Source organism: Jaculus jaculus, chromosome 2, assembly GCF_020740685.1.
Source record: "Jaculus jaculus isolate mJacJac1 chromosome 2, mJacJac1.mat.Y.cur, whole genome shotgun sequence".
Classification (NCBI taxonomy): domain Eukaryota; kingdom Metazoa; phylum Chordata; class Mammalia; order Rodentia; family Dipodidae; genus Jaculus; species Jaculus jaculus.
The window spans coordinates 152,277,982-152,290,770 of NC_059103.1; the positions used below are offsets into that span (position 1 = coordinate 152,277,982).

Genomic DNA, 12,789 nt, shown 5'->3' on the forward strand with positions numbered 1-12,789 from the left:
AAAGCCAGGAGGAAAGCTTCCTAGAGCTTCCATAACCTGTGGTCTTGATGAAAGTAGTGGTCAGCACTGTTCTGGACTCCCTTCTGGTGAGGAGAAAGCATGTCTGCAGGCAGCAAGCTATTACTAAACCCCATAGCAGAGCAGCTCATATCCACAACCACAGTCTCAGAAAAACAGTCCTTGGACCTGCTGGGTCCAAATAAAATTACCCAAAATAAACACGTTTTCTTCTCACTCTTACCAAAATACTGAGATCTCTCATGCATCATTTCAGGCAAAGCAGCTCTGACAAGCCAGGTTAAAGCTCAAAAGATTAGACACTGTCTCCTTACTGGCACTAAGCCATGGCATGCTGTCAATGCTTTAAGACAAAAGGAAGCAGGTTCATTGCTTAATTTGTAATGATCACATGGTAGAGTAGACCTACTCACTTCATGACCAGGAGAGAAAAGAGATTGACAGCAGCACCCTTGATTCATGGCTGTTCACTTTACTATAGTTACGAGTTTAGTCACTGGGAAACAGGGACGCTGGTTCCAGTTCTTTCGAAGCTCTCTGGGTGAGAGGGTGATACCAAGGTGGACAGCTAACAGATCACAAAGAAAGATGATGGTTCCACAAGGTTTCTAAAGTCACTTCTAGCTCTAACCCTGCAAGAGGCTCACTGCAGATGGAATGGAACTCTGTAGTGGAGGTGTTCAGGGACAGTGGCAGTGGTGGCGGCGTCCTCTTCAATAAACAGCTTGGCATTTTTAGAGTGCTGTCTTAGTTTGAAATAGGTTTCTTTATACCAACTCCGATATAACACTATCTCCTAAGTACTTTTACTAAAAGTTAACATTATTTGTTCAGTAGAGTGAAGATCATGCTGAATGTGAAGAACAGAATCCTATACTTAATGAGAAAACAATTAGAAGTCCTCTCTGAATGATGACCCAGGCCATGCACTGAACAGGTGGCTTCATCCTGGTCTCATAGCTGCCACTGCTACATACCATATCGTTCAGTATCATTTAATAGGCCGCATGTTGATATTTGTGCAAGCAGAGCTCTTTCAAACTAGTAGGTCACAGGGTTTTCCTGTAGAGTGTTAGTCAAACAATCTCAGCAGTTTGGATTACAGCCTAAGCGCCAAGGCCTTGAACCTGAGTTTGTTTATGCTCTCTCGTATGTCCGAGTACAGATAACATTATTCATTGCACTTTCCTAGAAAACAAAAGGAGGATGGAATATTTCAGTGTGGTTGATATATCTGACATGAAGAAAATATAAACTGCTACCCATACAAGACATTTCTGAAAATTTTTGAAAGAGCTCTATATTGATTACAAATCTTACTTATCATATATTTTATATATGAGATATTGTAGCAGTTTAAATGTGTGTCCCTCACAGACTCAGGTGTTTTATTACAGCTTGTAACTTGGGGTCTCCAGCCACCTGACTAAAGGAAGTGTCATTGGGGACAAATCCTGAAGTCCAGTCCTAAGGTGTGTTTGGCAATGGACCTGAGTTCTAGCCCAAAGACATGCAAAGAGCTCTGAGATCTGGGGTCCTGTTTGCTGCAGGTTTGTGCTGCTGTTTTTTGCTGGCTGGTGGTGGTTTCTCTCTGTTTGAATTTATGAATGAGAATCTGCTTCTTCTGCCACAGATGGAACTGCCCTTGGATTTGTAAGCTGAAAGAAATCCTTTCCTCCCACAAAAGTGTTTGGTCGGCTGCTGATCTTAGCATCATGACTGACTACTACAGATATATTATATAACAAAAGAGCTTGACAGTTTGGAATCTGACTTTTCCTACCACTGAGGCATTTTTGCTACTTTACATATTCTACAATTTTTTTAATTTACTTATTTGCATTTGTGTATAAATGTATGTGTGTACGTGTGGGTGCACCAGCATCTCTTGCCACTGCAAAGAAATACCATCTGGCTTTACATGGGTGGCTGGGGAGTTGAACCCAGGCTAGCAGAATTTGAAGGCAAATGCACAGAGCTATCTCCCAAGGCCCATACTCTATTCCTTTTAAATAATGACAGTAACTTACATGAGTGCTATAGTGTATGGTTTTCAGAGCATAGACAAATTTGCATGATGATGTTTAATTCTCTCAGAAGACTTTATGTGAAGTACTGCCTACCTCTTAAAGGTAAGAAAGCTGATTCTTAAAGAAGATAAATAACTTGTCCAAAGTCACATAAGTTCTAAATGGTAGAGATAAATTCCTCCTTGGTTTCTGAGTTTAATATACACATTAATGAACTATCTGTTTATCAGTACTTATTATTATTGAACCATCTATTTATTGGGTAATATTATAAGGCAATCTACTCTATCACTCTATCACTCTATCATTCTTTTTTTTAAATTTGTTTATTTTTTATTTATTTATTTGAGAGTGACAGACAGACAGAAAGAGTCAGAAAGAGAGAGAGAGAGAGAGAGAGAGAGAGAGAGAGAGAGAGAGAGAGAGAGAGAGAGAAAGAGAGAATGGGCACGCCAGAGCCTCCAGCCACTGCAAATAAACTCCAGACGTGTGCGCCCCCTTGTGCATCTGGCTAATGTGGGTCCTGGGGAATCAAGCCTTGAACCCGGGTCCATAGGCTTCACAGGCAAGTGCATAACTGCTAAGCCATCTCTCCAGCCCAATCTATCATCCTTAACCTACTTCTTTAATGATAAAAAGAATAAACTATACTGTTCATTGTAGACAGAAAAATATCCCCATAGTATAGATTAAGGGTAGACATTTTGTTTTCCTCTGCACAGACTTTGCTTTTTTTTTTTTTTGAACTATGTTACATTATGATGGAAATTACCTCTTTATTCATTTTGGTGATGCGGAATTTGGGATGGGAATCACTGACCAGTTTCCCCTCTCCTATATATGTGGGAAGCCATAGTGAGGGAGAAAAAAAAAATGCTGTAAAGAGGAATTCAGCCAACTAGGTTTTAATGCCAACACTACCACCTTCTTCTAGCTTTATATGCTTAGGAAGGTCAGTGCGTAATTCTGCTACCTCATCTATTAAATGGGCTAATAAGTCTTACTTCACAGGATTATAGTGAGGCTTAAGAAAATAATACGTGAGACCATGGGGACATTGTAGAATCATGTACTTGCCCTTACCTGTGTTTACTCATCTATACTAAAGAAACACCACTTATCTTAAACTTTCTTTTCATGCTTTGGTTTGGTGATGGTTTGAAAAGACAGAAGTAATTCCTTGCATAGAATAGAAGGCTGGCAACAACCCTCGGTGTATGCTGAAACCTTGATTTGGCAAATCCATGCTTGCCTGCATGAACCCTTTCATGCAAGAGTAGAAGAATCATGGTACACAATTTTTAGTTCTCTTTAGATTTTCATTTTCTCAATTAATATGCACCTTATAATACTTAAAATATCTTTATCTATACATATTTTCTCTTAGTTATAGTAAGAGAACAAAGTACCATACATTTTCTTGTTTGAACAAATTACTTGAATGAATTTTCTATTAGACACTACAGTCAGTGAGAAAATATGAACAGCTCACTCACCACCACCATCTTCCCATCTACCAGTTTTCTGCGAATGGTGGCTTCCTTGCCATCCCAGTCCTGAACTTGAACTAGTGAGTCATTATCTAAAGTTACTATACTCTGAAAAATAGCAGAAAAAAAAATCAATTGACAATTTAAACAGTTATGTTTTACCAGGTACTAAATTCTTTTCCTCTGTGTGTCATTCTCAGGTGGGTTTAAGGTGCTATTTACAACCTTGTTTATTTGAATGCTTTTTCAACAGATATTTGTTTGCTATTCTGAAGAGAAAAAATATTTGTAGGAGTAAGAATAATAAATGGAAGGTAAGTGAAGTTTTCTTTCTTAATTACATAGAGAAGAATCTCATGTATAAATTTTAAAGTGCATAAACATCTGAAGTATCAATTTTTAAAACATGCTTAAGGCTAATCCAAACTCCCATTGTAAAAGAAAAAAAGAAGTGTCACCTTTCCTCTTCTTACCTCAGATGTATTTTCTAGGATTTTAAAAAGATACTTGTTTGTTTTTCAGTTTCTTTTTAACATCTCAGATATTTTTATTAATTATAATAATTATTTTAGGCCAAACTTCTGTTATTTTATATATAACATAGGAATCTGAAGCTTTGTGTTTATTTAGTAACAATATGTTATAATGATAAAAAGCTTCTTTTCTCTAGATATTGTCCATGATAGAGATTAACAATCCTCAGTTGAGTTAATCATTAAAACAACAAGATCTTATTTTTCATCAATTATATGTCAGCCACTGGATTCTGTAAAACACCTGCAAAATATCTTCTATGTGCTGGTGTGGGGAAACAGACAAAAAATACAACATAGGTCAACTATATATTATGAGTGAATGATAACATATTGTCAACTGGAGGCTTGAGATGTGAAAGATAATTCTATGTGTCACTTTCAGGCTGAAACAATGAACACACTGTTGCCAAGGAGACCATACATTCCAATAGTGTCCTTACATGTTCCTTGAAGCTTCTTTGGCCTGGGTACCTGAGAAATTAAGAGATTAAGAAATCCTTTCCATCCTCCCACACATACACACACCAACTCCTCACCTCCACCCCAACACTACACATGTAATCTCAGTTAGAAATTCCCCATTGTTTTAAGCCACTAAGAGCCTGTGACACATTTGTTACAGGGTGATAACCTTGCTTAAAATCAGCTAACACAGGTTTTATTCATTGGGATTCTACTGGCGGAAAGTACAAAATGGAAAGAGAGAACATCTGTTGCTAAAAGGGCAAAATATTAACCTGGGGGAATAATTCTTAAAATGTCCTCCATCAAGCAACTGTATCAGAATCATTGAAGCCAATTTTTCAGGTGCCTACTCCAGATTTTAGCCCTCCTAGTGGCGTTAAAATACAATATACATTTTCCATGCAGATCGTAAGAGATAGTAATGTATGTTAGCATTCAACATCTTTAGGTTTGGGGTTTAGTCAAAAGTGTATCTATCACCTGATATATATCCTTGCTATTCCTGCCCAATTAGTGTCTTTGTGACAGTTATCAGAAAGACTGTTTTAAGTCTTACCTTGTTTTTACGGCCACCTGGTGTGATTTCTTCAAACTCTTCTCCCAGTTTAAAGGAAATCTCATGGCTTTTAAAGATGCTTTTGGTTTTTATAGTGATCACATCTCCATTTGTACTGATAGTCACGGTGGGTTTGGCCAGACAGCCCAGTTTCCTGCTGGCTCTTCCTACTCCTGGAAAGACAGCAGTAGTTACTTTTATTGTTGGCTGCAAGGACTCGTGCCATGTATATAATTCTTTCTAAGAAAGGGGTTTCTCAGGCTTAGTGCTTCATGAATTCAAATATCTAAAGCTACTGACTCCCACCCCCACTTCTTACATAGCAAAAATTTTCACAGAAAAAGTAATCAGTCTCTGTTTGGTGATGTCTTATACCTTGGGCCCAGGCCAATAGTCAGTTGTTAGTCTTGTTGACTAATGTATTTCAAAATTTGACTAAAGATTTGAGCGAGAACTGTTTTGGTGGAACACACGTAACATCAGCAGTCAAGAGACTGAGGTAGGAAGCTAGTAAAGTTCCAGGCCAGTCTGAGCTATATAATGAAACTCCAATCCAAACCAAACATAAATGAATAAATAAACACAAACAAGTTGTGGGCTATCTCCCTAATTTTTAAATATATCCATTTTATTTCAAACAAAGTAATTTGGTATGGATTCTCCCATATACTTAGCTCTTTACTTAAATTCCTATATAAACTTAAATAGGATTTATTGTTCTCTATTTTTATGTTGGCTTGGGAGGCAGAGATAGATGGATTATTGTGAGTTCCAGACCACCCTAAAACTACATAGTAAATTCCAGGTCAGCCTGGGTTAGAGCAAGACCTTACCTTGGAAAAAAAGAAAAAGAAAAAGAAATAATAAATATAAAGCCGGGTGTGGTGGGGTATGCCTATAATCCCAGCCCTCGGAAGGCAGAGGTAGGAGGATTTCCATGAGTTCAAGGCTAGCCTGAGACTACATAGTAAATTCCAGGTCAGCTTGGGCCAGAGTGAGACCCTACCTAAAAAAAAAAAAAAAAAAAAGAAGAAGAAGAAAAAGAAAAGAAAAGAAATATACTTAATCTGACAGGTTAGCTTAGTTGGCTAGAGTATGGTGCTGTTAGAAATATAAACAACGCATTAAATTAATTGTTATTCAACCTTCCTTTTCTCCTTATCTGTATATCTTAGAGATTTTTTTAATGTCACTGTAATAGGGTGCTTGGGGTCCAGGAAAGTCCTTAAACCCCAAACTCTAGGTTTGTTTCTAATTTTAATCAGAGAATTGAATAAAAAGACTGAGAAGGATAATTATTAATTTTTTATATTTGTTAAGGGAAGTACAGAGCCAAGGAAAGGGACCCCCATGGCGAGAGAACCCACGTGGAGGGCCTGGAAAAACCATGGAAAGAAGAGAGAAAAGAAATTTCAAAGAGTTCCTGCCATGAGGAGAGCTGGAGTGGATAAAGAGCCCATGTGGAGAGTTAGGGCTAGGGGGCTCTCCCCTTGGCCCAGCAGAGGGAAAACCTCACCAGCATCTGGAAATCTCCAAGTGGTTAAGCATCTCAGAGAGCGTACCCTCCCCTTGCAAAGGTACTTATAACCTTAGAGTGGTAGGTCCTGTCTTCTAGCTTAGATGAACCAGAGGACAGCTGGCTGGTTAGGGCTAGGAGTTCTCAAGAAGAGGCTAGTCCTGACACCAAGTTCATGTTTAAATCCTACAAAAGACCTCCCTCCGAGGAAGCATCCAGGTTGTTTATAGGAAAACAGGTCTAAGGAAGTAGGTAAGAGATAAAAAATCAGATCAGCCTTGACTTCTAGCAAGTGTAGACTTTCCTTTCTATTTTCAGAGACCCAGTCACCCTAACTGTCTCATTATTAGATAGAAATATGCATTTTTTTCATAGCTACATAATATTCAATAGCATGTAATTTATTTTCTGTCCCCCATTAATGAAGAACTAATTTGCTTCCATTTTTGTTACTTCAAATAATTCTGGTGTTTTGAGAGATTTCTCAGTAGTTCAAGTGCTTGTCTACAGAGCCTAAACACCCAGGTTCGATTCCCCAGTACCCACATACAGCCAGAAATACAAAGTGGTATGTGCATCTGGCATTCATTTGCAGTGGCTAGAAGCCCTGGTATGCCCATTCTCTGTCTCTGTCTGTCTCTGTCTGTCTGTCTCTCTCTCTCCCTCTTTCTCTCTCAATCTGTCTGCATATAGATAAATAAATTCTGTAGGAACATCCTTGAGTGTACAGTTTTATACAGTACAAGCAGACAAGCTTTCAGTAGAAGTTCCAAAGACAACAATACTTAATTAAATTCTTAGCACAAGATATATTTAGGGAATACTAAATGTAGTTCATGCAAAACATTTTGGAAAAGAATCACAACCTAAAGTCGATTTTCAAATAGATTCCCAAAATATGCACATCCTAATCTCCAGAACCTATGTGGGTGGCTATTACTTCATATGTCAAAGGGGACTTAGTAGATGTGTAATTTAAGGATCATGAAGTAAAGACATCATCCTTAGTTGTCAGAGAAAATCCTAAGTGGAATTACAAGTGTGCTCCTAAGAGAAAAGAATGCTTGGAAGACTACAGAAGAGAAGGCAAAGTGAAAATGGCTTTCAGCATCTGCTGCTACCAGGGCTGGAGAGATGGTTTAGTGGTTAAGGCACTTGCCTGCAAAGCCTAAGGACCCAGGTTTGATTCTCCAGGTCCCATGTTAGCCAGATGCACAAGGTGGCACATGCATCTGGAGTTCATTTGCAGTGGCTGGAGGCCCTGGCAAGCCTGTTCTCTCTCTCTCTCTCCCTCTCTCTCTCTCTACCCCATCTCAAATAAATAAATAAAATAGATAAATTAAAAAAAGTGCTGTCACCATATGCCAAGGGACAATAGCAGCTTGAAAACAAGATCTGATTGGAACAATGTTTTAAGGCATTCTTTGTTTTATTTTGAATAATTTATAAAAATCGTTTGCTATTTAGTAAATGGTACATGTTTTGTTTATGGGAATTCATGGGATATTGCTTGAAGAATTATACAAATTCTAACCTAATTTGCACAGAACTGCATCTTTTTTTCTATATTAAAAATGAAAGGGTCCATGTTTTTGCATATGTATGTATAACATGGTGTTGTGTATGTGGTGTATGCACATGTGTACACAGTGGTGCTAAATGTACTTGCCTGTGGTGGGTTTGAACTTGCCTGTAAAAGGGAACATCAAATACCCCTTCCATTGCTCTCCTGCCCTTTCTTACATGAGCCAGAGTCTCTTACTGATGCTGGAATTTTCCATGAGCCCTGGTGATTCTCCAGTTTCTGCTTCCCACAGGACTGGAGTCACAGCAATATGTGGCCATGCCTAGCTGCTTGCATATGGGGCCCTGCGGTTTGAGCTCAAGCTGCCTGTCAGGCCTCCTCAAGCTATAGGGTCCAATATTAATCTCACTTCATGAAAAGCAAATCATCTGCTATGTTAAGCATATCGGCACAGCTCACCCAATTCCTTCATGTAGTTTTCAAAATTGTCACAAGAAACGGACTTCCATCTTCCTTGCAGCTGGTCCACCATTGTGTCGGAACCAAGTTGATTTCAAATGAAACAGCTTCATGTGGATGCTTGTAATGGTGTTCCTTGAACAAGCATTGCAACCTACTTTTACTGCAAGTCTGAGCAGGGAAAAATAAGAAAAGTTGGGAGAAAACAATGAGCAACTCTAACTCATGTGCTTTTCCCCTTACTACCACTTTGTAGCAGAATCATGATTTATACTCAGAAACACTGTTGAGTGTAAATAAAGTAGGATGAAAATAGATCCATTGTAGAATTTTAGCAGGATTAGCTATAACTATGCCCACACTCACAGGACCAAAGCTGGATGCCACTTCTCTTCCCCAGAGCACGTGAGCTGTGCATGTGCTCAGTGAGGCCACAGGCCCGATGCGCCCTGAACCCCCTCTGCTCCTGAGTGATTCATAAGAGGCTACCTTGGTGACTATTGGTGACTTCTTAAAATTATTATTTTTTTTTAATTATTTATTTATTTATTTGAGAACGACAGACACAGAGAGAAAGACAGATAGAGGGAGAGAGAGAATGGGCGCGCCAGGGCTTCCAGCATCTGCAAACGAACTCCAGACGCGTGCGCCTCCTTGTGCATCTGACTAACGTGGGAGCTGGGGAACCGAGCCTCGAACTGCGGTCCTTAGGCTTCACAGGCAAGCGCTTAACTGCTAAGCCATCTCTCCAGCCCTTCTTAAAATTATTATCCTTGATAATTTGAACTAAAACTGAAGGGTATTCATGCATGATATTGGTAATACAAATAAAAAGCTAAGTTTAGGCAGTACTAGAAAACCATTGTTATCCACATACTACTAAGCAAAAGACTATTTTTTAAAAAGAAAGAAAGAAAGAGTCTGTGGTATACACACATACGCACACACAGCCTAGTTACCATTGCATTTACATTATGATTTATTTACATTAATGTATCCTAATTTTAAGTTTAAGTCTGCTCAGCAGGCATGAGACTAAAGACGGGAGACAGCCACCCATGGAGGACACTAGGTACTAAAATGGAAGGCACTAAAATTCTTTGTATTATTCAAGAAAATGATGGACATATTGGTACATATTTAGACACATATTGACCCTCCACCATAAGGAAAGGCACCTGTTCCTAATTCCCTCCTTGAAGAAGACGCCACACTTAGAAGTGTGCTGCTTGCCTAGCTGACAAATATGGCTTGCAGGGATGTCTGAGGCTGAATAGTACACAGAGCTCAGGTATGGCTTCTGTCTCCATCACAGTGGTCAAGCTCAATGACTAACACTCACTGCCCAAGTGGTTTCGTGCACTTGTTCAAGTGGTGGGATGTTTGCTGCTGTACACGCACATGTGAGTCAAACATCTTCACATACACGCTGGACCCCACTCGGCTATCATGTTCTTCAACAGTCATGCGTGTGTGCAGTTTTCTCCACTCTCCTTCCAGATCCCCTACCAGCCTCATACATTATTCACTTTTACTCATATCATGGTCTTTATTCCTGTTACAAGCCACTGTTCTTTCCACATAAAATGAGTGGCAGGTATACCATTGTAGGCTTTGTCCACAGAGATGATTTTCCCTTACAAATTTTCAAGCCCTCTCCCATCCATAGTGTAAACACACGGTTGGCTATTTTCAGTGTGCCTTCAACACTGCACTGACCAAGCCAAAAAAGCATGTTCACACTTTCCACCCTCCTTCAGTTGGTTCTGGAGCTCCCATATTGTTCTAGTATGATCTGAGGGGAGGATGATGGTGCTGCCATGATCAGTGACATGGGGATCAGGCCTACTTGCTCATGAGGTTACCTTATGACTGCTGGTCCTGCTCTGGCTTGAGTTCACATGCTCTGCTTGCCAGACCTGCCTGAGCTGATGTGCATCTGATAGAACCTAGCTCATAGTGGGTAGTTCCAGACTCCATTGTATCCTTCACTTCAGAATTCTCTAATGGTCCCCCACCACCCCACATGGACTGACTGAGGCCTTCATGACCCCATAGTGACTACTGTCACTTCACCTTCCTTGAGACAGGATGCTTTGCCACTGAAAATGAGTGTGGCCCATGATTGTTGTGAGGTGTATTTGGATAAAAGAAGTATGCACCACTTTGCATCTGTTTTACCTGTGTGCTGGGAATTGAACCTGAGCCAGCAGGATTCACAAACAAGTGCCTTTAACTGATTAGCCATCCCTCCCAAGTCCCAATACAGCCTTTTTTGATCCACCATCATAACCAGGGCAGAAGAAGTGAGGCTGGAAAATGTGCAAAGGTGCCCCTTGGTAGTGTAGTTATAGTCTCTAGCTTCTGGCCATAGAGTGCTGCCCCCTGGCCTGCTTTGCCTCAAATTCTCTTCATGTGCTCTGCTATTAATAAGGCAAAGTCCATGGCAACCTTGGAAGAGCAATGACACAAACATGGTGTCCAAGTGGCCCCTCCTACAAGTGCATTTCTCATGGCCTCTGAAATGTGTAATTTCTGGACTCTCTTCTCAAGAGAGATATGGAGACTACATTGATCGATGACACAAGTGCATATCTCATAATATTCCTACAAAGGAGAAGAAAACACCATACAAGTTTCCAGCCTTTTTACTATACTGAACTTGAGTTATTTCATCTAAGCCATTCAAAGTATATTAGAGAGAAGACCATCTGCAGATACTGGTGTACAAGGAAAACTCAGGCTATGCTAATTTGCTATTCACCTAACAAGCCCTTTAATGCCTACTAAATGTAAGATCCCAATACTTAATCTTTCCTCCTGCTCAGTATACAACAGGATTGATAGAGACATACAAAATGCTCCCAACATTATAAAAGAGAATCTGAAAGTTGAGAAATCCTCTGATGTTTCCACATGGAAGTATAGCAATGTAACAGGCAGCTGGGGAGTAAGTTGATATGTCAGAGCAGGGATTGGCAAACTGTGACCCACATACAAAAGCCAGCTGCCACATGTAGATAGCTTTACTGGACACAATCACATATGCTCTTTTTTATATTTTCCTTGGCTTCTCTCTCTCATACAATAACAAAACTGAGTAATTGCAGGAAACCAGACTCACAAAGGCTAACAGATTTATTATCTGTATCTTTAGTTTTAAAGTGGTTTCTCAACAATGAATGGTGGTGCATGTATGTAATGCCAGTACTTGGGAGGCTGAAGCAAGAGGATTCCTATGAGTTTTAGGCCAGTCTACGCCAAGTAGTAAGACTCTGTCTCAAGAATAAATAAATAGTACTGGAGAGATGGCTCAAGAGGCGCTTGCCTGCAAAACCTAAGGATCCACGTTTGATTCCCCAGTACCCACGTAAATCCAGATGCACAATGTGCTACATGCATCTGGAGTTTGTTTGCAGTGGCCAGAGGCCCTGATGCATGGCCATGCACTCACTTTCTCTTTCTCTCTCTCTCTCTTTTTCTCTCTCTCTGTGTGTGCATGTGTGTGTTTCTTTCTCTCCTTCCCTCCTCCGACTTCCCTCTCTCCCTCCTTGCAAATAAATAAATAAAAGGCTATGGAGTTGGCTCAGTGGTTAAAGGCACTTGCTTGCAAAGCTTGCTGATCTGGGTTCAATTCCCCAATACTCACCTAAAGCCATACATACAAAGTGGTTTATGCATCTTGACTTTGTTTATAGAGTCAAGAGGCCCTGGAATGCCCACACAAATACATACATAAAAATAAGAAAATAAAAATTTTTATATAAATGAAATAGATTTTAAAAATATTTTATTTATATATTTTATGAGAGATAGAAAGAAGCAGTGACAGAGAGACAAAGAGAAAGAGAGAATGGGCACACCAGATCCTCTGGCCACTGCAAATGAACTCCAGGCACATACACCACTTTGTGCATCTGGCTTTACATGGGTCCTGGGGAATCAAATCTGGGCCCTTTGGCTTTGCAGGCAAGCACCTTAACCTCTAAGCCATCTCTCCAGCCCTAATTAAAAAAAAAAAAAAAGCTGGATGTGGTGGCTCATGCCTTTAATCCCAGAACTCAGGAGGCAGAGGTTAGGAGGATCGCCAGGAGTTTGAGGCCACCCTACAACTACATAGTGAATTCCATGTCAGCATGAGCTAGAGTGAGACCCTAACTCAAAAAAAAACAAACAAAGCAAAACAACAAAAAG

General features: G+C 39.9%; 1 protein-coding gene across 1 annotated transcript; it reads right to left on the minus strand.

Moving 5' to 3' along the window:
• Positions 1–1,155: 1,155 nt before the first annotated feature.
• Positions 1,156–8,707, minus strand: Fabp12 (fatty acid binding protein 12). The gene is made up of 4 exons (XM_012948454.2): positions 8,596–8,707; positions 5,096–5,268; positions 3,545–3,646; positions 1,156–1,206 (listed from the first exon to the last, which is right to left on the minus strand). Exons 1-4 carry the CDS (start codon positions 8,666–8,668, stop codon positions 1,156–1,158), a joined length of 399 nt encoding a protein of 132 aa, XP_012803908.1. The 5' UTR covers positions 8,669–8,707.
• Between the last annotated feature and the right edge of the window lie 4,082 nt (positions 8,708–12,789).

Excerpts from the sequence above, each read along its gene's own strand:
- Fabp12 (XM_012948454.2), bottom strand. The coding sequence starts at position 8,668 with ATGGTGGACCAGCTGCAAGGAAGATGGAAGTCCGTTTCTTGTGACAAT. Across the intron at positions 5,269-8,595 it reads AAACTACATGAAGGAATTGG|GAGTAGGAAGAGCCAGCAGG; the intron begins GTGAGCTGTGCC and ends CTGTCTTTCCAG. Across the intron at positions 3,647-5,095 it reads CAGGTGGCCGTAAAAACAAG|AGTATAGTAACTTTAGATAA; the intron begins GTAAGACTTAAA and ends GCTATTTTTCAG.